General features: G+C 34.7%; 1 protein-coding gene across 4 annotated transcripts in view; it reads right to left on the bottom strand.

Moving 5' to 3' along the window:
* The window catches only part of LOC134842087 (rho GTPase-activating protein 6-like), a 61,991-nt gene that overhangs the window by 20,901 nt on the left and 17,212 nt on the right, over positions 1–23,878 (bottom strand). For 3 of the 4 annotated variants that reach the window (XM_063858254.1, XM_063858255.1, XM_063858256.1), the window contains 4 exons: positions 7,348–7,541; positions 6,795–7,041; positions 3,393–3,479; positions 2,719–3,047 (listed from right to left, as the gene is read on the bottom strand). In XM_063858254.1, the coding sequence (XP_063714324.1) occupies positions 2,719–3,047; positions 3,393–3,479; positions 6,795–7,041; positions 7,348–7,541 (857 nt within the window). Of the gene's footprint in view, positions 1–2,718; positions 3,048–3,392; positions 3,480–6,794; positions 7,042–7,347; positions 7,542–19,348; positions 19,373–23,878 lie in introns of those variants that run through there. The other variant, XM_063858258.1, reaches the window with a different exon arrangement.

The raw sequence follows: 23,878 nt of genomic DNA, 5'->3' as shown, positions 1-23,878 counted from the left end.
GTGCTTGGCCGTGGAATTAGTTCATTATTGTACCAAAAAGCGAAACAAGACTGCTCGTATCAGGGCGAAACCCTGTATAATCCGATTGCTTTTTAAGGTTTATGGAGCAGTAATAACATAAAAAAATCAAAGGAAATAAAATAAAATGAAAAACTTTTTTTTCTAAAAATGGAAAATTTTTCTTTGCAAATCATCCCCCCACACGCCATATAAAGTACAAAACAATAGATTTCGCTCCTTGCAACAAATAAATTATGGCGAATAAGCTTCTTTCAACCAATTTGGAACGATTTCTAAGACGGATTAAATCTCCGCTTACGCGTTAATAGCGCGAAATAATTGTCCCATATTGTTCAAAATGGCCGTAATGGCAACCTTTAAACCCTCATAACTTCAAGAAAAATGATGACAGGTGAAATATCTTTTCAAATTTAAACTCAGGGCAACAATACCTTTCGAATGATATAAAAAAACTCTGTCAAAAATGGCTTGTTAAAGAGTCGAAATTTGTCTAAAGAAAAAAAACCCACCCGAGCACAAATATTCCGTTAATTTCGGTACGAAAGTCGGAACAATAATTGAAAGGATCTCAGAAATGTAAACATAGGAGCTGGGTCTCTAGAGCAAACAATTTTATAACAAAATTGGGTTAGCTAGAGATAGCAAGTTTGAATAACAGTATGAACGTGACTTTTTAGGCTCGGCATTATCTCTGAAATAAAATTGAGAAAGATCAGCTCTTTTCCAACAATGACTCAATGATTCAGCACTGGAAGTAGCTGAACAGCTTTACAAAATTTCGATTTCAGCTTGAGTTTTTTTTATTCAGACCAGGGCGGATCGAGGATTTTCTCGAGGGGAGGGGGGATTTTTATAAAAATTTGTCGATTTTTATAAGTCGATCAAATTGATTTTCTAAGCTCTTCCAAAGCAATAAAAAGTCCCTGGTTTGATCACACCAAGCAAAATTTTGAAAAAACAGGCCAAAATAGGCGTTTTTAGGCACTTTCTGGAAAATTTTGACGCGCGCTCTCCCCTCAAACTTAATACTCTTTGGCGCCTTTAGAAAACTTTTAGGGTCCGTCACCGAGGGCGCCTTAAGAAAACTTTTAGGGTCTGTGACTAAAAATGGATATTTCAAAACAGTACACATGGGAGACCTTTTGAGTCCCCCTCCCCTCCCCCCCCCCCCCCCCCAAAACAAAAAAATTTCCCATGATTCAGACCGACTTTGACTTCTTGAGGCGGATTTTTTTGTCAAGTCTGCAAATTACTCAGGTCTTCATTTCAACATTAGAAAAAACATCACTTGCTACTGTTTTTTTTGTAAAGTTGTGGCGTTTGAAAGTTGCCATTTTGGTCAACTTGCGAAAAATAATTTATGCCAGTATCTTTGTTAATGCGAAATAAAAATGGGCAGTCTTTTAATGATTTTAAAAGACCCTGAATAACTTAAATAATATTTGACTATAATAAGTTTTTTTCCAGATATTATGAGACGGCACAAAAATTGAACAGACATTATTCCAAGCAAAAGAGCTAAAAAATTTTGATTTTTTTATGACTTGCATGTAGCATGAAATGACTGTCAATATTGTATTTCAGTCAGAAAATATACGTTAAACTGTTATAAACTGTGTGTGTAACTTGGAACATGCGATTTTTTTAATAGTCTAGTCGGTTTAATGAAACATCAAATTGAAACTCAATTATGAACTGGTCAATAAGGTTTTTTAGTTTCTAAGAAGCTTGCTTTTAGCCCGAATAAACGATAAGAACCAAGTTATTCAATGTGGACCATGCGTTCAGCGGAGCACAGAAACACTATCATGATTATGATACTATAGGGTTTCAGTGTTAGTTTACGTGCTGATAAAATAATTCAGCGAGCGCTATTTGGTCCAAATTGATCAAATTAACACTTAAAAAACCGTAAGATTACAAAACTTTGAATGAAAAATTTTCTAAATTTTGAGCTCAAAGCATTAATTGCTCTGTTTTACCTTATTTAGCTGTTTAGTAACCAAAAAATGTAAAAACTTTGAGTTCAAAGCATTCATAGCTCTAATTTTTCTTCATCAACTCCCTTCAAAAATGTTTTTTTTTTCTGAAAGAATTGTATATAGTTTTGAACTTCGTGTAATATATTTTGAAAACAATAACACAGAGGCAAAGCTGCGCTTCGCAAACACTAGCGTGAGCATGACAAAAGAGTTGATATACATAATGAAATAAGAAAAAGTCGGAAAAAGCCCCGAATTAACAAAATTTTGCTACGTATCGGATTCAAACCTGCAATCTTGAGATTTTACTTTACTCTCTTTCCTCTCAGTCAAGGATGCTTTACAATCGTGGAACACTAGCCGCAAATAAAACGGAGAACAAATTTTCAATCTTATTATTTTTGATCATAGCCAAAGTGCCGTCAAATGATCACTTTCAATTGCGAGCTAGGTTGGAAAAAAAAGTTGAGTCATTCTTATACTACTCTCTCTAGCTCACTTGTGTGACTATTATATATTTATTGTATTTTGAAAAGAAACCAGTTATTTAGTATAAGTTTATGCACCCATAAAATGTGTTTTATGTTTGCAACTAACTCACCAGCGAATTTTTATTACAATTTGACATTGTCAACAAACATTTAAAAGAAAATTTAAAAATTTCTGGTGGGGGACGTTGAATACTCAATGATGCTAATTTTATGATGTTTCCTACCTTTCGAACAGCAAAAGATTGAGGTGCTGCGATATTTCCGATTGAGGAACTGATAAAAACCGCCTTCCCGAGTGTTTCCGGGTGATCATTGGTCAAATAACTCTTCAACTTCTCAATGTGTTCTTTCTCCGCGTCTGCCATCGTCTTAGTATCCTTTCGATCTATGAAATTATCGGTTTCTTTTGTCGGTGTCGGATCCTGCTCACTGGGGTTCGGATTGTCGGGCGATGGCGGTTCAACACTGGGTTCCGGGAAGTTCTCCTTGTCTTGATTCCGAACCAAAGATCCCAGCGAGACCCCAAACAACCTGGATTGTGTCTCTGACGAATCTAAACATAACAAATTTTTTCCGGCTCTTTTCAAGTTTCTCAATCTCCTAATACATGAAATAATGTTGTTCAAATTTGTCACTCATTGACATTGACATTTTAAAATGCAATTTAAAACAATAAAAATCATTTTAAACAATTTTTTGTATGCCAGAAGAAACCAAATAGTTTTCAGAGAAAACAAAATTGAAGATTCGAAAAAGCCTTTTTTCAATGCTTTAAATTAGTTAGTTTTTCAATGCAAAAAAAAGATACAATATCAGTTGGTGATCAAATACTTTCAACAAACTGTACAAACTTTTTTAAAAAAAAGTAATATCACAAAAGAAAAGAACTGGGACTTACTTCTTGATGACTTTCTGAGATTGCAGAATCTGGAATTGAGACCACCAGAGTTGCTGGAGAAACGCTTCGTTGTCTCCAAAGGAAACTCTAAAAGAAATTGAGAAATTATTTCATCGCCATTTGCAATTTCTCGAGATAAAGAAATTATTCGGCGACTTTACAGGAAAACTGAAATGATAGGAAATAAAATTTAATGAAATAGAAAGCATAATGCTTTTGAAGTTTGGCATGGGATAGGGAAAGAAGAATGCTCTGAAGGCTCTGATGGAAGGATTTATATGGCCGGATCCTCGAAGAACGCTCGTAGGGGGTCAACTACAGTATCAAACTTGAACCCTTTCAATTGAGATTCGGATGAATTCAAACATGAATGCTCGTATCAAGGTGAAGCCCTGGCTGTTACAATTGCCTTTAAGGCTCTATGGTTAGTGTTTTCTATAGAATGACAAATGATTTTTCAAAAAAAAAACCAATTTCAAAAAAACTACGAAAAAAAATTAAGATATATATTTTTTGGAAAATCATCCCCGAAAAGCTATGCAAAACACAAAGTGATATATTTCGTAAAGAAACCAATTAAATAGACCAAAGTGCATGTCTCAATTCAAATTGGAATATTTTCTAAGAAGAATTAAATCTCCGCTTAAGCCTTAAATCACGAAATACATCGCGCGTCGATTATCCCAAACTGGCCAAATTGGCAATCTTTAAACCCCCATAATTTTACTGACAACTATCACAACTAAAAAATACTCTTTTAAATTATCAGTTGAACAAAACAATACACTTCAGATGATGTAAATGAAATCCATCGAAACTTGTCTGGAGAAAAATTACCGCAAGCACAAATATTCCGTCACTTGATTCGAAAGTCGGATGACAAATGATCATTTGTTAATGTTTTGACTTTCAAAAAAAACCGAATATTTACTCTTGAGGTGATTTTTTGTTCTCAGTTTTCGATTTTTCAGAAAACTTTTTGAGAAAGACTTAGAAAATTTTTAAGGTGAAGCCCTGGCTTTTACAATTGCCTTTAAGGTCTATGGTTAGTGTTTTCTATAGAATGAAAAAACCAATTTCAAAAAAACTACGAAAAAAAATTAAGATATATATATTTTTTGGAAAATCATCCCCGACAAGCTATGCAAAACACAAAGTGATATATTTCGTAAAGAAACCAATTAAATAGACCAAAGTGCATGTCTCAATTCAAATTGGAACATTTTCTATTAAGGATCATCCCCCTTTAAGCCTTAAATCACGAAATACATCGCGCGTCTATTATCCCAAACTGGTCAAATTGGCAATCTTTAAACCCCCATAACTTTACTGACAACTTTCACAACTAAAAAATACTCTTTCAAATTATCAGTTGAACAATTCAATACACTTCAGATGATGTAAATGAAATCCATCGAAACTTGACCGTCTGGAGAAAAACTACCGCGAGCTCAAATAATCCGTCACTTGATTGGAAAATCGGATGAAAAATTATCATTTGTTAATGTTCCGACTTTCAAAGAAAAAGCGGAATATTTACTCTTTAGGTGATTTTTTGTAATTTGTTTCTCAATTTTCAATTTTTTAACTAAGAATTTTTGGTGGAAGTATTTCATAACATCTAAAACATCTGGTTGTTGGGAGCTCAAACGTTGATAAAAATTCAGCTGTGATCAATTTTCAAAAAACTATCCGAGTTTGAAATTGCTAATTTGGGGCCAAATAGGACTAATTAGCCCGCAAGGCTTCTAGTAGCACACAAGGACTGCGGATAAATGGTCGTTTGGTTTTATTGTTCCGACTTTCGATACAAAAGTAACGGAATATTTGTGCTCGGGGTGGGTTTTTTTTTCTTCAGACAAATTTCGACTTTTTAACTAGCCATTTTTGGCGGAATTTTTTTTTATCATTCAAAGTGTATTGTTGTCGTGAGCTTAAATTTGAAAAGATACTTCACCTGTGATCATTTTTTGTAAAGTTATGGGGGCTCAAAGATTGCCATTTTGGCCAATTTAGAACAATTAACGTGCGATATATTTCGCGATATTACCGCGTAAGCGGAGAGTTAATTCGTCTTAGAAATTGTTCCAAATTGGTTTAACGAAGCTTATTTGCCATAATTGATTTGTTACAAGCAGCGAAATCTATCCTTTTGTACTTTATATGGCGTGTGGGGGATGAACTTCAAAAAAAAATCAAATTTTTGGAAAAAAATTTTTCATGTGTTTTTTTTTTACATTTAATTTTTTAATGTTATTACTGCTCCATAAGCCTTAAAAGGCAGTCGGAACATTCAAGGCTTCGCCCTGATACGAGCAGTCTTGTTATTGTTCAACGCGCTAATCACATCCTTTCATAATTTACAAAAGCCTATGGAGGATAAATTGCAGAAACAAACAATAAAAAGATCTTTTTTTTTCGATTAGTTTGTCCTTTTTCAAGCAAAAAACTAAAAAACTTAAAATTGGCTTTAATGTGCAGTATGAGTTTTGCGGGCGTTGCCTTGATGTCAAATCAGTAATTGTTTTTACTGGAATTACAGGCAAAAATTAAGTTCGTGCTCTTTGAAATTACTAAAATCCGTTGTTGCCTTAAAGTTTGGTTACTGTTAGTGAATTCCGATGTTTACTTTGAAATTCAAGATTCCTGTTTTGAAACAAAATCAGGTTGTTATGGTCCTTTTTGCCGATAAAATAGGATTGACGTAACACGATTCAGCACAATTTTTGAAGCAAACCGAATGCTCCGCTATTACAACCCGATCCACCTAGGCCAACGGTGCTACGGTGGAAACAAATTGTCCGCAGTCCTTGACAAGAGCAGTTTCTGGACCCGACCCGACCTGTTCTTGCTTTGCAGGGGTGGGGGGGGGGCGAATTAACAGCGAATGAAATTAAGTTTGCGATTTTTGAGTTTTTTGTGTACAATTTCATATTACTTATCAAAAAAATGTTCGCTTTTTTCACAGGCGCTTTTTTACGTTTTTTCGGGCGCTAATTGATAAATTAGTTTCCAACTTGCATTTTTGACTTTGAACTTTGCTTTTAAATGCCTAATTTCGGGGCAGTTTTGTGTTTTCTCTTGACTTGTAATTTCCCGTAGTTCCTTCCGGTTAATTTACTTGTGAAACGAAATGTTGTCAATCATCTAGCTGCCGAAAAGTGAACTACTTCGGAGTCAAAACGAGGCAGAAATAGTCTTATTTTTTTTGTCTAAGGCTATGTTATACTATTAGATGCTGTTGTCAGCAGCTACCCGCAAACATGGGTTCGATTAAAGTCAACATGTGTTCCCGATAGTTTCATCTTAGTTAGAAAACTCTACAAGGCATCATATGGGGAGTGGTGATAGTTAAATATCCAAGATCGATAGTAAATGAGAGGTCATTGATTCTAAACTGACCTCTGGGTATGATGATATTGCAGGAGAAGTCAGTGGCACGAAGGCAGATGACAGCCAGCTTCTGCAGAGTGACAACTTCCGCCTCTGTCAGCTGGAACAGAGGCGTGTCCGGGATCTCCAGCGAACACTGGCCGCTCTTGTGCACCCACGTGTGGGCTGGTGTCCGCTGCATCTGACTATTCTGATTGGTGCATTTTGAATGGACTGCAATGACGTCACTTGTGTTCAGTTTGTCGAACAGCTCTTTCTGCAGAAATTTTTTTTCATTCAATCAAATGAAGTCGTTTTGAGCTAAACTTTACATGGCCTTAAATGCTTTAAGTTGTATGCTAAAGAACAGTTAAACACGCTTAATCAATTGACTGGTAGCCTAGAAGCTTCAACTTAGAAAATATATTTTTTCATTCGTTCACCTGCTATAATTTTAGAACATTGAAATAAGATAAAGCTCACTTTTTTACTGCAAAAATAGTCATAATAAGCTTGGCCATAGAGGTAAATATTACATCCTAGAAAACTACTTCATTTAAGAATGTTCTAGACTTGAATTTACCTCGTTAGACGAAGACGCCACACATCTCCACGTGCATTCCGAACGCATTGGTCCGAAACCTGAATCGTTCTCGCCTGCGATCACCGACTGACTTGTCGTGATCGAATTACGAGGAGCATCTCGGGCCGACTTGACACTCGACTTTCGCTTGAGTTTGCGAAACGCGAGTCGGTTGAAATATTTGCTCTTCGGCACTAAAACATCAGCCACGAAAAATAAATCCAAGTTTACGACTAATCGCAGCGCTTCCAGCTCAGATGCTGAAACGTCTAAATTTATAAACTTGTAACTGGCATAATCTATCAACTCATCCGGCGAATTCAAGCCCGAATTGAGCTCACGAGCGAACTCTTTCAGCGCATTAAGTTCGGTTTCCAGGCCGGTTTTTCTTTTAGATTTATGCGGCGAATGCAGTCTCCGCAGCGACAAATTCTTGCCTTTTTTGGGAAAATTGTCAATTTTGCGCAAACTCAGACCCCCAATTCTGAATCTTGAACTAGCAGAGGAGCCGGTACTTTTAGTTCTGGCAGCGCTTTTTTCAGGTTCGAATCTAAAAATCGTAGACCTCCAATCGGGACTGTTGGAAACGGACAACGATTGCGGCGGAATCTGAGGTCTTTCCAGATTTCGGGGGCTTTGAGAAAATTCGCCATCTGGACTGTAAATGCTCGGGGAGTATGACGCTTCTGAGCTGCAGTTAGACAAAGGTGAGTGCAAAGTTTGGTTAGACGCGACATTTTTGTTATACCATCTACTGGTCGTTAGATGAGCACAAGTCAACTGATTTTTGTTACGTTCTGATAAAACAGTGCTGTGATTAGAACTACTCGGCGACGACTGAGTTTGCAACACGACTTCGTGGCTTTTCACGAGTCTCACCACAGGATGCGCATTCAAAAAATTATCTGATTTTTGAGTGCCCTTTTTTTGAAGGTTTTGGGAGGAATTCATCGAATCATCCGACATTTTATGCAGAATATTTGGAAATTGACTAAAGTTAAACGATAAAAATAAAAAGTTTATAAAGTTGAGATTCTGTAAAATTTATATACATGCTCAATAAACGGGTAAAAAAAGGAAATGTTTTATCTTCATTTTAAAGCATTTTACATTTACAGTTGATAAAAGAAGATAAGCGAATTTAGGAAAACGTTAAAAGCATTCAAATTTTACAAATTTAAAATCTAACCAAACAGAGGAAAACACAAATTTGGAATTTTAGGCAAATTCCAAAGCAATTTAAATAGTCAAACAAAGCCGATTTTTAATGAAGTCCCGGACAAGGTAAAATGGAAAGATAGTCATAATGTATATCGATAAAAATGATCTAGAATAGATAAGCGTTTTGTTTCTGCTGCTGATGGCAGAAAATATCTAATAGAACGTTTATCAACCGATAACAATAATTCAAGTTGGCGCCGATAAAAAAAGTAATTTTCAGTATAATTTGCAACGCCTGCAAAAGTTTCCTGGTATATACATTGGTTAGTTAAAATAGCTGCTTCGCTTCAAAGACGGCAAGTTAACTATTGGAAAACTGGTAACACAATTTGAAATAGCAGCGAAAAAAGTCTGCGAATAATTTGTGAATAAAAAATAGGGAGCGGGTTAATTTACATTTTAAAGCCTGAAAGGAAACCAGCCTATGAGCTAGCTACATTGATGATAATTGAAGCGGAAATTCTGCAGCAACATTTGCGGCAACCCGCTTTGAGGGGTCAAAAAACAAGAGTACCCGTTCCGTAAATTGTACATGCGAAATAGAAGCGTTATGGTCGGTTGCACTAACATCAGCCTTGTTCATATATGGGGTCGGCGATTTTTAACCACGTAGTTAAACTCAGGTTCTGTTCAAAGGACCAAAAGCGGGAAAATGTCATCGGTTAAGCTTTTACAAAGGGAAAATCAGCATAAATTGATGGCATTAAATTGCAAATCTTTTGTCCGGCTGTAACATATCGGCTGTACATGCTCGCAAAGTTCTGCAAAACTGGACTGGTCAGTTAGAAGAAAGAAATCGCCCGCTTATTTTGGCCGACTTCTAGTTAAAATTCGAAAAAAAAACAATGAATGGGCAACTATTGGCTTTCCCATTGTAGCTTTTCCCCTCAAACAAACGCCTTATTAGAGACCCCAAAAAAAAGAAGATACTGCTTTACATTTTTATGGTCTTTTGAATAAAAGCTCTTTGAATTTTCTAAAATTGTTTCAAGTGACAACTCAATCGTTTGCAAATCCCTTTAGAAGCGCGGCACAAAGTTAACTGGAGCGTATCCCAGAATTTGCACTGGATCATCTCAAGCAGAATTGAAATACTTCAAGTGAATATTAAGGCTGAAAAATTGAAAAGCACTTTCAAGCATGAGGCATTGGCTTTTAAGACTTTATTCTCATATATTCACAAGGGAAAGAACCAACATACGAGCTGTTCAATTCTTCGCGGAGAACCGTTATTTTAGCCCGGTTAAGTTATACGTGCAGTTTTTTGGCTATTTTTCTGAGCTGGGTAATGTTGCGTCACCCTCAAGAAACGAGTACGGTTCATGGTGGGCCTCGAACATCCGACCTTCGACTGAGAGGAGGAGACGTGACCACTTCAGCAGACGTAACCACTTCAAAGGTCGAGTATGCGGCAGTTCAACATAACCAATACCAAACCTGGAGAGCGGTCTATATTAAGACAACCGCGCATTCATACTCGTCGAAAAGCAGACAATTACCATATTAACCAATCAGAATCGAGATGAGAAAGCAAATTTACGAAATAAATAATTATTAAATTTCAATTTCTTCCTTGTCTCGATTCTGATTGGTTAATACAGTACTTGTCTAATTACTGACGAGTCTGAATACGCGGTTGTCTAAATACTGATACGTAACCATCAAACCTTAAAAAATTTATTGCCGGTTCGACTTTTTTCCAATCTCATACCACCACCTTTTAAAATTTCTGTTTTTTATTCGTTTTCCCATGCTCTTATGGCTAAATGCTTGAAATTTTGTCTTAAAGTATTAAGAAAAATGCGTCCAAAACAATTGATTTGTTAACATGTGAGATATCATCGCAATATGAGAACGTCAAATAAGTTTTTCACAGTTGAAATTCAAATAAGGGAATTGAAAAAGCAACGCCCATAAAATTTGCAAAAATTGGAACATTTTTCAAATTTTTGATGAATTTCATTGATTTTTTGGTTCACTGATTTACTGAAAAAAATAAGCCTCTTGAAAATAATTTCAATTTTGGCAAGCTAGTTACTTTTAGTTATGAGTCGTGGTATGAATTCTGATTTGTTTTTGGTGTTTTTTTGTTTAATCTGCATCCGTACAGCACTGATAATAAAATTTGAATATTTTACTAATTTAGCAGAATCAAGGTAACCAAAATTTCAAACAAAAGTTAGAACATTTGACGAGTTTATCACTAGTTATTCAGCAGCTAAAAGAACTTTCAGGATACTTTCAGTTGTACCCCTTGACATTTGCTAAGAAAGAGAAGTTGATAGATTTTATCATCAGTGCTGTTACGGAGTCATCTGAGGCAAGTTACACAAAAAATTTCTCAAAACTGAGAGCATTGAACACAAATAGCCAAAAAGAAATAGATTGCACAGAATACTCCGACTAAAATCACAAAAAAAAACTAATAATAATAAACTTTATAAATTACAGATTGTGTCATTTTTAAATCTTGATGCGATTAAAATTCCAAATATAAGGCTAGAAATTAGGCTTATTTGATAGCAATAGTAACTTAATTGTATAACATGGCAAGTGTTTTCAAAAAATGGACAGATGAAAAAATTATATTTAAAATAAAACTTGAGTCGAATCTAGCAGGGGCGGATTTAGGGGGGGGGGGGGGCGGGGGGCGGACGCTTCCCCCTCAAGGATTCGACCCCCTGCCGACCCAAAGGGTCCCCCCTTTGATACTTTTTCAGAAATCCATTTTTGGCAGACCGACCCTAAAATTTTTCTAAAGGCGCCTTCGGCGCCAATATATACTAAGTTTGAGGGGGAGCGCGCGCCAAAAAAAAACGCCGCTATTTTTTGTCAAAATTTTCCAAAAAGTGCCCAAAAACGGCTTTTTTGACTGTTTTTTCAAAAGTTTGCCTGCGGCGCAGAAAATTTTGCCAAAATAGGGGCAAAACAGTGCTTTTGGAGAGCTCGAAAAATCAATTTGGTCGACCTAAAAAAAAGGTCGTCAAAATTTTGGAAATTTTTTTGAAAACCCGCCCCCCCCCCTCGAGAAAATCCTAGATCCGCCCCTGGAATCTAGTATTCATAGCTCAAACAAAAATTTATCGTCCTATTATAATCCTCCTCGTTCGCTACATTGGCTCAAACTTAAACCAAACAAATTTTCAGAACGGTTTTAGCCCAGACCAGAAAAAAAATTATCTTCCTTCAAATTACGACTGAAAGGGCTTCAAAAAGATTTATCAAACCACCATTCAAATGATTATTTTTTTCACCAGAATATGAGTGGTAAATTATTTTGAAAAGTGAAACACATCCGAAGACAAATTTTCTCTACATTGTCAAAGGTCGAAACTTATAGGGTGGTATATTAGAAATTTTTCAGATCGGCGCCACTATAAAAAAAATGGATTCGCTTAATTGTTTGAAAAACAAAGATTATGGAAAGGTATGGCAGTTCCTTTTACAATTTCATAAATGAATCCGTCCAATGAAGGGCACGGATAGTTTTTGGTATGTTATAGCTATGAAAAGCAAATTGAGTGTAAGTTTCGAAGAATTAAATTATACATAAACAAGTTTCTCATTCATTATTTATCTTGAAAACTATTTGATAAAATGGAGACTATACCGTACAATTTTTATGAGTTTGTCCCTAAAATAAGCGATTGCCACAAAATTAATAAATTATCAATTAAAATACCTGGAACAGAATTAATACTCAGAACTACTTTGACTTTTAATAGGAAAGGAATAAAAATATCAATTTTTAAAAAGAATTTAGAAGTTATACTGTTAGAAGAAGATTGCTTTTAAAATAGACTCTTTCCGAATTTTTCATAACTACTTCGAGCACTTCTTGTTTGGCAGGAAACCATAGAGCAGGACGGTTTCGAGACTTTTTTTTTTCATTTTTTCATTATTTTAGATTTCAAAGTTAAAACTGAAGTTTTGAAGAGATATTCTTTTAGTTCAAGAAAAACTGTGAGTCATCGTTCCGTTTGTTCAGACAGATTCACAGCGAGGATGCAGCGTTTTTAAGCATAAATTTGACAAAAATTTAGTATAGAAACTTTTTTTTGGAAATATCTAAAACAATCGCCAAAGTAATTGTTTGACTGATAGCTCTATGTATTTTGCACAACAGCCGGCTACTATTGCTGTGAAAAAATCAAATTATTAATCCTTCGCAAAATTTTTGTGATGGTTAACTTTACTAAAAATAAGGCGTGATAATAATTAGAAAAGTTATTTAATTTTGTTTGTTTAAATTTTTTTAATTACAACTTTTTATACATTTGATAGATTATTAACATTTGTATTCTTCTTTTAGCGATCTCAAATGTTGAAAAGAGTCTAAACATGCCAAAAAATGATTATTATTAGATAACTAAAATTGTTCTGTTTTCTTTCAGTGTCTCAAATGAATTAATGGAAGCTAAAAGTGCCAAAAAATGATTAAAAAAGTTTTTTTTAACACCTAACATCTTCCACTCGTTACAAAGTGCAAAATGATATATTTTGCTTGTATCAAAGTACTGAATTGACCTAATAGCAGGCCTCAATTCACTCTGGAACAATTTCTAAGATGGATTCATCTCCCTCACACGTTAATTCGCGCGTTGATTGATTAAATTGACAATATTTTACGCCATAATTGTACAAGTGTTGATCATATGTGTGAATTGTAATTTCAAGTTTGAGCTCAAGACAACAAGAACCTGTAGATGCTGTAAAAATTTTTGTAAAAAATGGCTAGTTAATTGTGCTGACTGTTTAGACTCACAGCGAGGATACTGAGTTTTCTTAACAAAAAAACCGACAGACATTTAGTAAAGAAACTATTTCTTCTAAAAATTTTTAAAACCTTCGCCAAGTTTATTGTTTAACGGATAACTCTGAGTTTTTTGCACAGCAACCGGCTACTGTTGATGTGAAAGTATCAAATTATTAACCCTTCACAAATTTTGTGGCTTTTCAATTTACTAGGAAGAAGGTGCTCTGTGATAATTATTAGAAAAATTACTAAAATATGTTTGTTTACATTTGTTTAATTACACTTTTTTTCTCATTTGATAGACTAATTTTAATTTTTCTTTCAGAAATTTCAAATGAAAATAATGAATCTAAACATGCTTAATATTGATGTAATTAGAATAATTACTTTGTTTTCTTCAAGAGATCTCAAATAAATGTAAGGAATCTAAACATGCCAAAAAATAATTAAAAAACCGAAAAAGATTTTCTAACAACCAGTCATCTTCCATACGCTACAAAGTGCAAAGTGATATAGTTTGCGGATAGAGAAGTACTGAGTTGACCTGTTAGCATGCCTCAATTCAGTTTGGAACAGTTTCTAAGACGTATTCATCTCCCTTTACACATTATATCGCGTGTTGATTGATTAAATTGACATTATTTACATCCATAGCTGTTAAAGTGTTGATCATACGTGTGAATTAATTTTTCAAAATTGGTCTCAAGACATCAATAACCTGCGGATGATATAGAAAATTCTGTCAAAAATGGCTAGTTAAAAAACCGAACTATGTCTGGATAAAAAACTACCCTAAGCATAGATTTTCCGTCATTTTGTTCGAAAGCCGGAACAAAAATTCCAAATCTTAAAAAAAAACATTTTTAGTTACGATTGTGCTGAGAAATATGAAAAACTCTGCCGGAAAAATTATTAAATAAAAATTTCCAAAAACGAAGCTACAGACATTCCGTATTTTTTCAATTAAAACCAGAAGACCCCGAATTAAGATTCCTATTTATTGTGAAAAATAAAAACTCAGACTTGGGCACTCCAAACCGTTGAATTTAATTACGAAAACCAAATGAAAAATGATGAAACCAACTTTTGAGACCAAAGCTCAACAAAAAAAAACTGCCAGCAAAAACCAACAATAAAGATTAACTTTTGGAATTGCCAAAATGTTCTCAATACTGATGTACGGGATAAAGTTAAGGTCCTGTCATCAAACCATTTTGAAAACAAATATTTTTTTTTGTGAAAAAAATAGCGGTTCCTTTTTGGAATTAGAAAAATTGCAGTTAAAAAGCCCATGTTTGGTACAAATGTGCTGAGAAAACCACGAAAAAATGCCGAGAAATTGCTTGATGGAAATTTCCAAAAACAAGAAGCTACAGAAATGTTCTTTTTTTTATAGAAACCAAAAAAAATCGAAGTTAGGATTTCTTTATGTTGAAAAACAAATACTTCAGAGTTTTCAATTTGTTGAACTAAGATTTGGGATATAGTTACTTGAATGATTGCTGATAAACCAATTTTTATGACCAAAACTCAAAAAAATACAAAATTGCCAGCAAAATCCAACAAAAAAGATCACTTTTTTTGGAGTTTCCAAATATTTACAACACTGATGTCGACATAAAGTAAAGGCCCAGTCGTGAATCTTTTCTGAAAACGAATAAGTATTTTACGAAAAAAAAGCAATTAATTTTTAGACAAAAATGAAAATTTCAGCCAAAATAACTAGCTTTTTAATACTTTATTATCAAAAAATTTTTTGAAATCAGAGTATCTAACGCAAGAAAAAAAAACTTTTACCTTTAATTATTAATTTTTACAAAAAATAACAAAATTTATCCTCCTTTTAATTTTTAATTTTTACAAAAAAATTAACGAAATTCAGCCCCTCTGAAAGTTTTGCAGCCATTTTGCTAGAGAAATCTTTTTTAAAACACAGAAAAAAATTGGTTGAACATAAAAATATATCCGTTCAAAACACAAAAACAAGCATAATCTTGCACAAAGTTCTACTGTGAGCGAGATCAGCAAATTTTATCAAAACGCAAAAAATTGAGAAAGGGTAAAAAAACATATCTAAAAAGTAATTAGTAGGTATGGCAAAAGTAATTGTTTACAAAATACCAAAAAAAAATAATTATGCAGAGAAAAAACCCAGTAAAAAAATTTTACGAGCAGCTCGGTACCCGGGTTGACCTCCATTCCCCTTATCATACAATTCCCTAAACCAGAAAAATAGGTAATCATACAAAGTTGATACATTTTGCTAAAATGAAGTGATCAAATTTGAAACACAATTTTTCGTGTATTGGCATAAAAGTTGGTGTAACATCATGAAAGAAAAAAGTAAACGCTGTTTATCAAAAAAAAGCTTATCATACAATTTTCTTATTTGGAAATTGCATAACAGGCATTTTTTTGATGGCGACAACAAAATTTTTACTATCTATTTTCGAATGTGCCCCCTAATTTTGTGTGTTTTTTAACTGCAAAACAAACTTTGTATTCAAACAAACATTTTCCAAAAATTTTTTTGTGAATGCAAAATTTCATATTTTTGTGTGCATAACGTTGTCCTGGATACACAAAAGTTGATTTTGTTCCGTTTCTCTTGATAAATTTTTTGAAAAACGCCCAAAACGCCTATTTATTCTGTTTGGCATGTTTATGTATGCTTAGAGATCAATCCATAAATAATTAAAAACTCAGCTTCGAAAAAAAAACATATTTGACACTATAATACTTTAGTTATATTATTTGTGTAAGACAAACTTAGGACATTTCAGGACATTTCCAATGCAATTTCATAGTGCTGTCCAGGGGCGGATTTAGGGGGGGGCGGGGGTGCGGACGCTACCTCTTCTGGGATTTGACCCCCTGCCGACCCAAAGGGTCCCCCCTTTGATACTTTTTCAGAAATCAATTTTTGGCCGACCGATCCTAAAATTTTTCTAAAGGCGCCTTGGGCGCCAATATATATTAACTTTGAGGGGGAGCGCGCGCCAAAAAAAACGCGATTTTTTTGTCAACATTTTTTAAAAAGTGCCCAAAAACAGTGCTTTGGGAGAGCTCGAAAAATCAATTTGGTCGACCTAAAAAAAAAGGTCGTCAAAATTTTGGAAAATTTTTTGAAAATCCGCCCACCTCCTCGAGAAAATCCTAGATCCGCCCCTGGTGCTGTCGGTTATAGATTGATGACTCAGGCTCAAAGATAAAGTATATATGTAAAACGCCTATATATATAATCTATGATCATTTTTCGGTGATCAATTTATGGCGGTTTGCAAACTATTTTTGAGCATAACTCAATTAGACATCAATCATTAAAAGCGCAATTTTTTCAAGGTCAAAATCTAGCTGAGAGACAACCTTGCAAGCATGTTCTAAAACTAATGTTGAAACTTTTGTAAAAATGTACTGTTTAAGAGGATTTTCACGAAAACTAAAATTTTTTCTCCAATTTAGATTTGATAATAAGGAGTAATCATTTTTTTAAACATCAATTTTTCTACTATCATTTAATAAGGTGTTTGAAAGTTTTTCATCAGTATCATAGGGTACTCAAGATGACTGGTTGTTTTTCCGAAGACGCCATTTTTCTGAAAACGACTGATTTTCATTTCTATGCGAAATATATAGAACAGATTTTTTTCTAACTTATTAGTTTGTTCATAAATTATGTTTTATAAGCCCTCCATTAAATACCTTCCATTTTGAGAAACACAGAAGCTCAGTTTTTAGCTCCAATGTTCCAATAATTTCTAATCGTTATGCTATTTCTATGTTTTCTTCGGCATTTTCATTGAGATTGCAAAAGACCATAGATTTAGGCAGAGAGCCGCCTTTTACAAAAATCTGTTACCAAAAAAAACTAATCTGATCCAGCCTACAAAGGTGCCATGATATAGAGATTCGATGACATATGATTGGTCTTAATTTTTGACATCTGGCCAACTAACAACACGTTTCGCGCAGCGGTTGCTCTTTCTTGCATGCATCACATGCGCTGGAGGTTTCGTCGTTCCTGAAAAAGCGGCCAACTTTTTTTTGTATTTCCTCGAGATATACAATTCATTGTAAAACATCCATCAAGCACACAGTTTTTCCTGATTTTTGAATCGATGTGTTGTTTCGGGTTCAATAAATTCTATCTCCTTCTATTTTGAGGTTTAACACAGAGGTAAAGCACCCCGCATGTTCTGAGCGATAAAAAAATTCTCATTTTGCTAACTCGTCTACCGTCGTTTGATTCGGTGCCTTTTAAGCAATTTGCGTGGCTTCAATTTAGCAGAAACTCTAAGTTGTGGTGGCTAAATAATCATAAAATAAAGCCTTTGGTTTAATGTATCTTTCATCATGTGCATTTGAAAACCTCCAACATGTAGATTTAATGTCTGACTTCCTCGCAAATGCCCCATGTGAGCTTGAAAATGAGCAGACACAAATAAAATCGATATACTAGATACTATTAAATTTCACCTGCGAAAGTGCCATCAAATGCTTCGAACGTACCATCAAATGATCACTTTTATGGCGAGTTGGTTTATAACTATTACACTACGCTTCATTGCTCGCTGTGCAATGAAATGATTTTGTACCGAGAAAACGTTAGATAAAAGCTCAAAGTAAAACTTTTGAAGAACAATATCAAATCTCCGCGTGTTTTGCTTGATCTTGCAAAATTTGAAGTCAGTCGGATTAAAGGGTTAGTTTTTTTTAACTTATTCGACTGAAAACTTCTGTATTTATAGTTGTTTTCAATGAATACTGATTCGATGCACAAAAGCTTAAAAAAATCCCATTTGTACCAGAAGTCAATTGTGCCAAAATAACTAAACGGTTCCGTTTGTTCCTGAGCCGATAACTCGAAATATGAAATAATTCAACCGACCATAGCCAGAAGGCAATATATGTTTTTATCAAAAAGTAATATTAAATCAATTTATCAACTGATACAAATATCAACTAGAATAGTATGGAAAGACTAGTACAAATTTCAAAAATGCAGAAAGGAATTGATAATAAATTATAATTATTGATAATTATTCCAATTGAACTTTTACGAGGGGTAGAATATTGTCTGGAACAGAAAAACTCATTTTCTTTCCAAAATTGTGGTAGGCTAATTGGTTTTGAAGCAGCAGGAAAAAAAATGTAGAGATTTAAACGGAGCTTATAAGAATGCAAAAGCCCGTTCCAAACACCTGAAAATTGAGAATATTTAATGAACGGCTCCAAGCTCTTAAAATACTTGCAACCTCGAAATAAAAAATTACTGGTAAACAATGGCTAATTTTTGTTGAAGAACGTGAAAGTAATCAATTAACTTTAAATTGTTAGGACTAATTCATTTTTATTGCTTGCGACTGATTTTTTTTGTATATTCAAGATTGTATGATATTAGTGACAAACAAAAGATTTTCGTTAAAATGCAATTGTATTTTATTTTTGGCACAAATTGGACTGATTTTTTATTTTGCACTGACTCGACTGTTTTCGGGTTATGGTAATCTTGAATACCCACCGCACAAAAAAACCAATGGGTGGTTACAAGTTGAGTGGATCAAAGGCAAAAAAGTACACTCTTTGAAAATCGTTAGAGCCAACCCTCGACCCCAGTTGAAGCGCAGAATGATTATAAAATAATGCATTTAAAAGTTAACTAGATCAAACGGAAAAACATTGAATGGTAAAAAGTTCAAAATCAATTTCAAAAACAATAGTTTTTTACAGCAGCTTCAATCTAGGTGAAAATAATTACGAAGCTATACTTTACTAAGCGCTCATTGCTGGTTGAATGCTTAGTAATTTTATCCTAAATTATAAGTCTCACCTTAGATCGTCAAATTGTCTTGACAAAAAGTAGAGTAGAAACAATAGTTAGAAAAGGTATGAATTAATTAGTTGGTTAGATACAAAGCACTGGGTTATTAGATTATATAAATGAATCGAACAGCTTAGAGAAATATACCTATGAGGGGAGGTAGAGCTAATCTTATTTTGTTCATCAATATTTTATCTTCTTACTAAGGTCGACGGCTGATTAGTATGAATGGGTCGCCCTTGGTTGTGTCCACTTCGGCACTTCTGGTTTGGTCGTCAGTATCGTCTTTGCCGTGGTCCTTTGGGTACTTGTAGTCCAGACTTCCTCAGGCGTGGGTCTCTCGAGTATCTCGATTTATAATTTTATCGAACTTTAAATGAGAATGTATTCTCTATTTTATAAGTGAAAAGGGCTAGATTAATTTTATTGTTAGGGTAGAAAAGAAAAATTATTTATTTTTAAAAGATCTGACTGAAGAGAACTGACTTGCTGCTTACTGAGCAAAATGAAACACTGAAGATTTCAGGCCAGTCCTTTTGCTCGTAAGCATAAACCGGCGGCTGATTCAATCTTTAATTATTCAGATTTCACCTGCTCCTTTGTTCTCCCTTTCTAATAAGGGAATTTTCAACTAGTTTTTATTTGATTTTTTCAAATCAAATATCTTCAACTTATTAGTCCCCTTTGATGAAAACCGCAGCCTTCAGTTTGTCTTATTAAAAATTCATATTACTCTCTCTGATGCATCATATTGCAGGTGCACCTCTGCTTAATCAAAGCAAGGAGAATTTCAGTGCAGCCGGCAAGACTGCTAAATATTTATCCAGTTTGTTTCAAGTTAAGTTAAAAGGGACGTATTAATAATCGCCGCCCCTTTCAAAATATTGAGCATGAAAAAATGAGAAAAATTGGACAAGTATTTAAAAAGGAGTGGATTTTCACAACAAGATTTTATAGTCCTAATAAGAGTAAATCAGTCAATATCTGATTTAGTGAAAAGAGGCTTTAATTTAAATGGCACGCTCCAATTTAGAATTGGGTCGTTAAATAAACAATTAAGACAATGGTCTTTTGTGTGTGTAGTATTTCGCAATACTACAATACCAAGAAAACTTTTGAAAGAGAGGCGAACAGTGACCCATTGGCGCGTGTAGGGGAGGGTGTTAGAAAGTCACTGGTGATTCGACAACCAAATGTTTTTTGGGTCCTGTTTATATGGTGTAAATTAATAATATAAGCGAACAAAATTTGGCCACGGAGAAGCCACCCGACAGGCTGATACTTTTTTAGTATTCTCCCAGGCCAAACTAAATTGTAAAAAAAAAACAATTTCATACATTTTTGTTTCTAATTTTCCAGCTTAAAATACAACTATTATCAATACTCTCCTTTTTGTACTGATTCAGAAATCCATTATTGATCGATCACAACAGTAACGACGATCACTCATTTACTCAGAAGGAGAGCGCGCGTCGAAAAACGCTAGATTTTGGTTTAAAAGTTTTTAAAAAAGCGATACAATTCAAGTTTTTTTTTTTTAATTTTGATTATAACTTGAGATAATGTACAAAAGTTTAGCAATAACTTGAAACTCCTTCCCCGTCTCGGGGGAAAATTTTAAAAGCAGAGAAAAAGAAAAATGTTTTGAAGTGTCCGCAAAAATTCTGTGGATAATTCATTACTGAATGTGAGAAAACAAATATCTTCCGACAGACTAGCAGCCTGTGATAGATACTCTGCGACTTTCAGAAACATAATTGTGTCTCTGAAAGACCACTAATGCTCTTAAAAACGAGTTGTACTAACAAAACAACTTCAAGAAGCATTCGGTTTTAACGTTCTCGCATGCACTCTGCTTTCAAGACAAAAAAGCTAAAAATGACGACATAGTTCATTTAAAAAAATTATTTCTAAGACTTAAACAAACTTTGATTAAACTACAAGGGCTCTGTTTGAAAGTTTTTTTAATTGGACATAAAGCCAAAATGTTGGACATAAAGCCAACATAAAGCCAAAATCGCGGTGGGGAAGGATTTTATCAAACTTCCAAAACAAAAAATTTACCCAGCCGAGACTGGAACCTGGGATATTTGCGTTAAGAGCCGGCGCGGTACCACTGGACTAACCCTACCAGCTAAACTACACTAATTCAACTTCACTACATTCCGTCATAAAACAAATCATTCCGTTCCAATGGCTCCTAAAGTGAAAGGCACTAAAAAGCAAGTGTCAATTGTGACAAATTTCGTTTTTTGGTAATGCAAGAAAGCGATTGCAGCTGTTAATGTTTTGACAAGTGACAGCTGCAAATCCAATTACCACTCGGTGTGCCAAAATATCAGTTCCGAAAAATTACAAATCCTACAATCAATTCCATCTGCCCATTGGTTTTGTCAAAACTGTGATGAAAATGCTATGTCTTTAGTCGCGAATATCCACGTTCTGACACAAAGACAAAATAAACTCGAGGCTAAGATTGAAGAACTTTCACAGAAAAAGTAATCAAAAGTAGAAACACTCTCTCGGCAACTTGATGCAAAACTTGAAAAAATCAACCAAAGGGTTGATGAATTACCAAAAAACGAACGCACGCGAATGTCATACGCGGCAGCAACACAAGCAGGAACAAACTCGAATAACAAGATTCAAGATCAACAGTATCGTTTTGAAGTGAGAATGCGAGGTATTCCAGAATCAGCACCAAATACAAAAAAAATCGAACGTCTAGATTATGAGAAAGAACAAGTAACAAAAGTGCTCGACTTTATTGGAGCTCAAGCTTCCCTGACTGATATCAGGAGGCAAGGCGCCTACAAGAAAGATAGAAACAGAAATCTAATTATTCGATTTTCCACTGTTTTTGGAGTTGAGTCAGTTTTACAAAATGCGAAAAAACCTGCCAAGTACGATACCCCTGTGTTCATTAACAGACAGAGACCAGTTGAAGATCTGATATTGAGAACGTTTTGCTTCTGAAGAGAAGAGAACTGATCGAAAGTGGCGTAGACCGGAAAGAATTACAAATCAAAGAACTAAAACTCTAAAAGGAAAAGAAGCTGTCAACATAAGCAATCAAGAGCCTGAAACTGAGATTTGACTAGAAGACCCAGACTGTACTCTTTCTGTTTTATTGTATAACTTAAGGAGTATTCTCGATCCAGTGCGCAGAAAAATCTTTTCGAATATGTTAATTTTACATGACTATTACAGCATAATTTGCATTACTGAAACTTGGTTAACCCAAGACATTCCAAATGCAGGACTATTTTTAAACTCATACAACTTGATCAGAAAAGACAGACAGACAACCAAAAAAGGAATGACCAAACACGGAGGAGTATTACTTGGTACAAAAAATAATAATGCCTACGACGAAATTCTACTGCCAGACAACCCCACAGATGTAGCAGCTGCGATTTGTACCCTATCCCAAACCAAGTATTTGTTCTGTGTAGTCCACAACCCACCAGAAAGAAGTCCCCATCTATGGCCTATAGAAAAATGGGCAGCCCTGCTAAAGTCATTAAATGATCACTACTTATTTCACAAGTGCAAAGAAATGTACATTCTGGGCGATATTAATTTTGGAACCACTGACTGGGACGTCATGAACTCATCCTCACCATACGAGAATCAATGCATAGCACTGTTTGATCAATATATGTTAAACCAGAAGCTGAGAAACAATGAAAATGATGGCAAGTCTTTAGATGTTGTTTTTTCCAAAACTGATTCAATCATTAATGTAAATGTCAATCTTCAGCTTCATCAAAACTACAGCAAACAAGGAACACCTTGTTCCGATCACTTCCCTTACTCAGTCACTGTGCAAGCAATTGTGGAAAATCATCAGAAACATTCATCACGAACGTTCAACTACTCCTCTGAAAAGTTAAAACTATTAAATCACGCTATCTTAAAAAATCCTTTCAGGCCTGTCTGTTACAGCAATATTGACGTGTTTCTGAACTCCTGGTACGAATGGTTACATTCATTTGCTCCAAAGTGATTCCGATGAAAACAAAACATCGCCAGAACCTTCCGCCATGGGTAAAACCCGAAACTTCAAACATGATCAAAAGATTACACACAGCACGAGAACACAAACTAACGAAAGTTGCGGTACTAGAACGTGAGCTGTCTAGTAAACTAAACGAAGATCAAGTTGTATACGAAAGCGAACTACTAGAAACAAAATTTTTTTCAAATTTCTATCGCTATCTGAGAGCAGTGAGAAGACCATCAAGTTCCACCAATTGTACGATGGAAAAATATAGAAGCGACAAGTTCTACAAACAAAGCAGAATTATTCAATTCGTTTTTTCAGTCCACATTTTCACAGAAAGATATGAGTTCTCTTACCATTTCAGGGTCAAAATGTGAGCGGGTAGCAACCGAGTTTGACGTTTCCGAAAGCAATATCAGAAAAATATTGTGCAATTTAGATATAAATAAAGCTAAAGGACCAGATGGATTACCACCATTGCTATTCAAACAAACCGAAAGCACAATTGCGAAATCAATCACTGAATTATTCACTAGCTGCAAAAGGCTAGGAGTCTTCCCGACAAGTTGGAAAGTAAGCAGAGTGTCCCCTATTAATAAAAAGGGCAATAAAACTGCTGTAGAAAATTACAGGCCAGTTACAATTTTGGATATAAGATCGAAAGTTTTCGAGAAACCTTTGTTCGATGCTATTTACCAGCATGTAGAACCACTCCTAACAAGTGCAC

The sequence above is a fragment of the Symsagittifera roscoffensis genome, chromosome 3 (genome assembly GCF_963678635.1).
Source record: "Symsagittifera roscoffensis chromosome 3, txSymRosc1.1, whole genome shotgun sequence".
Taxonomy (NCBI): Eukaryota; Metazoa; Xenacoelomorpha; order Acoela; family Convolutidae; genus Symsagittifera; species Symsagittifera roscoffensis.
Note: the sequence above shows the minus strand (reverse complement) of the source record. Positions and strands in the feature narration are given on the sequence as shown.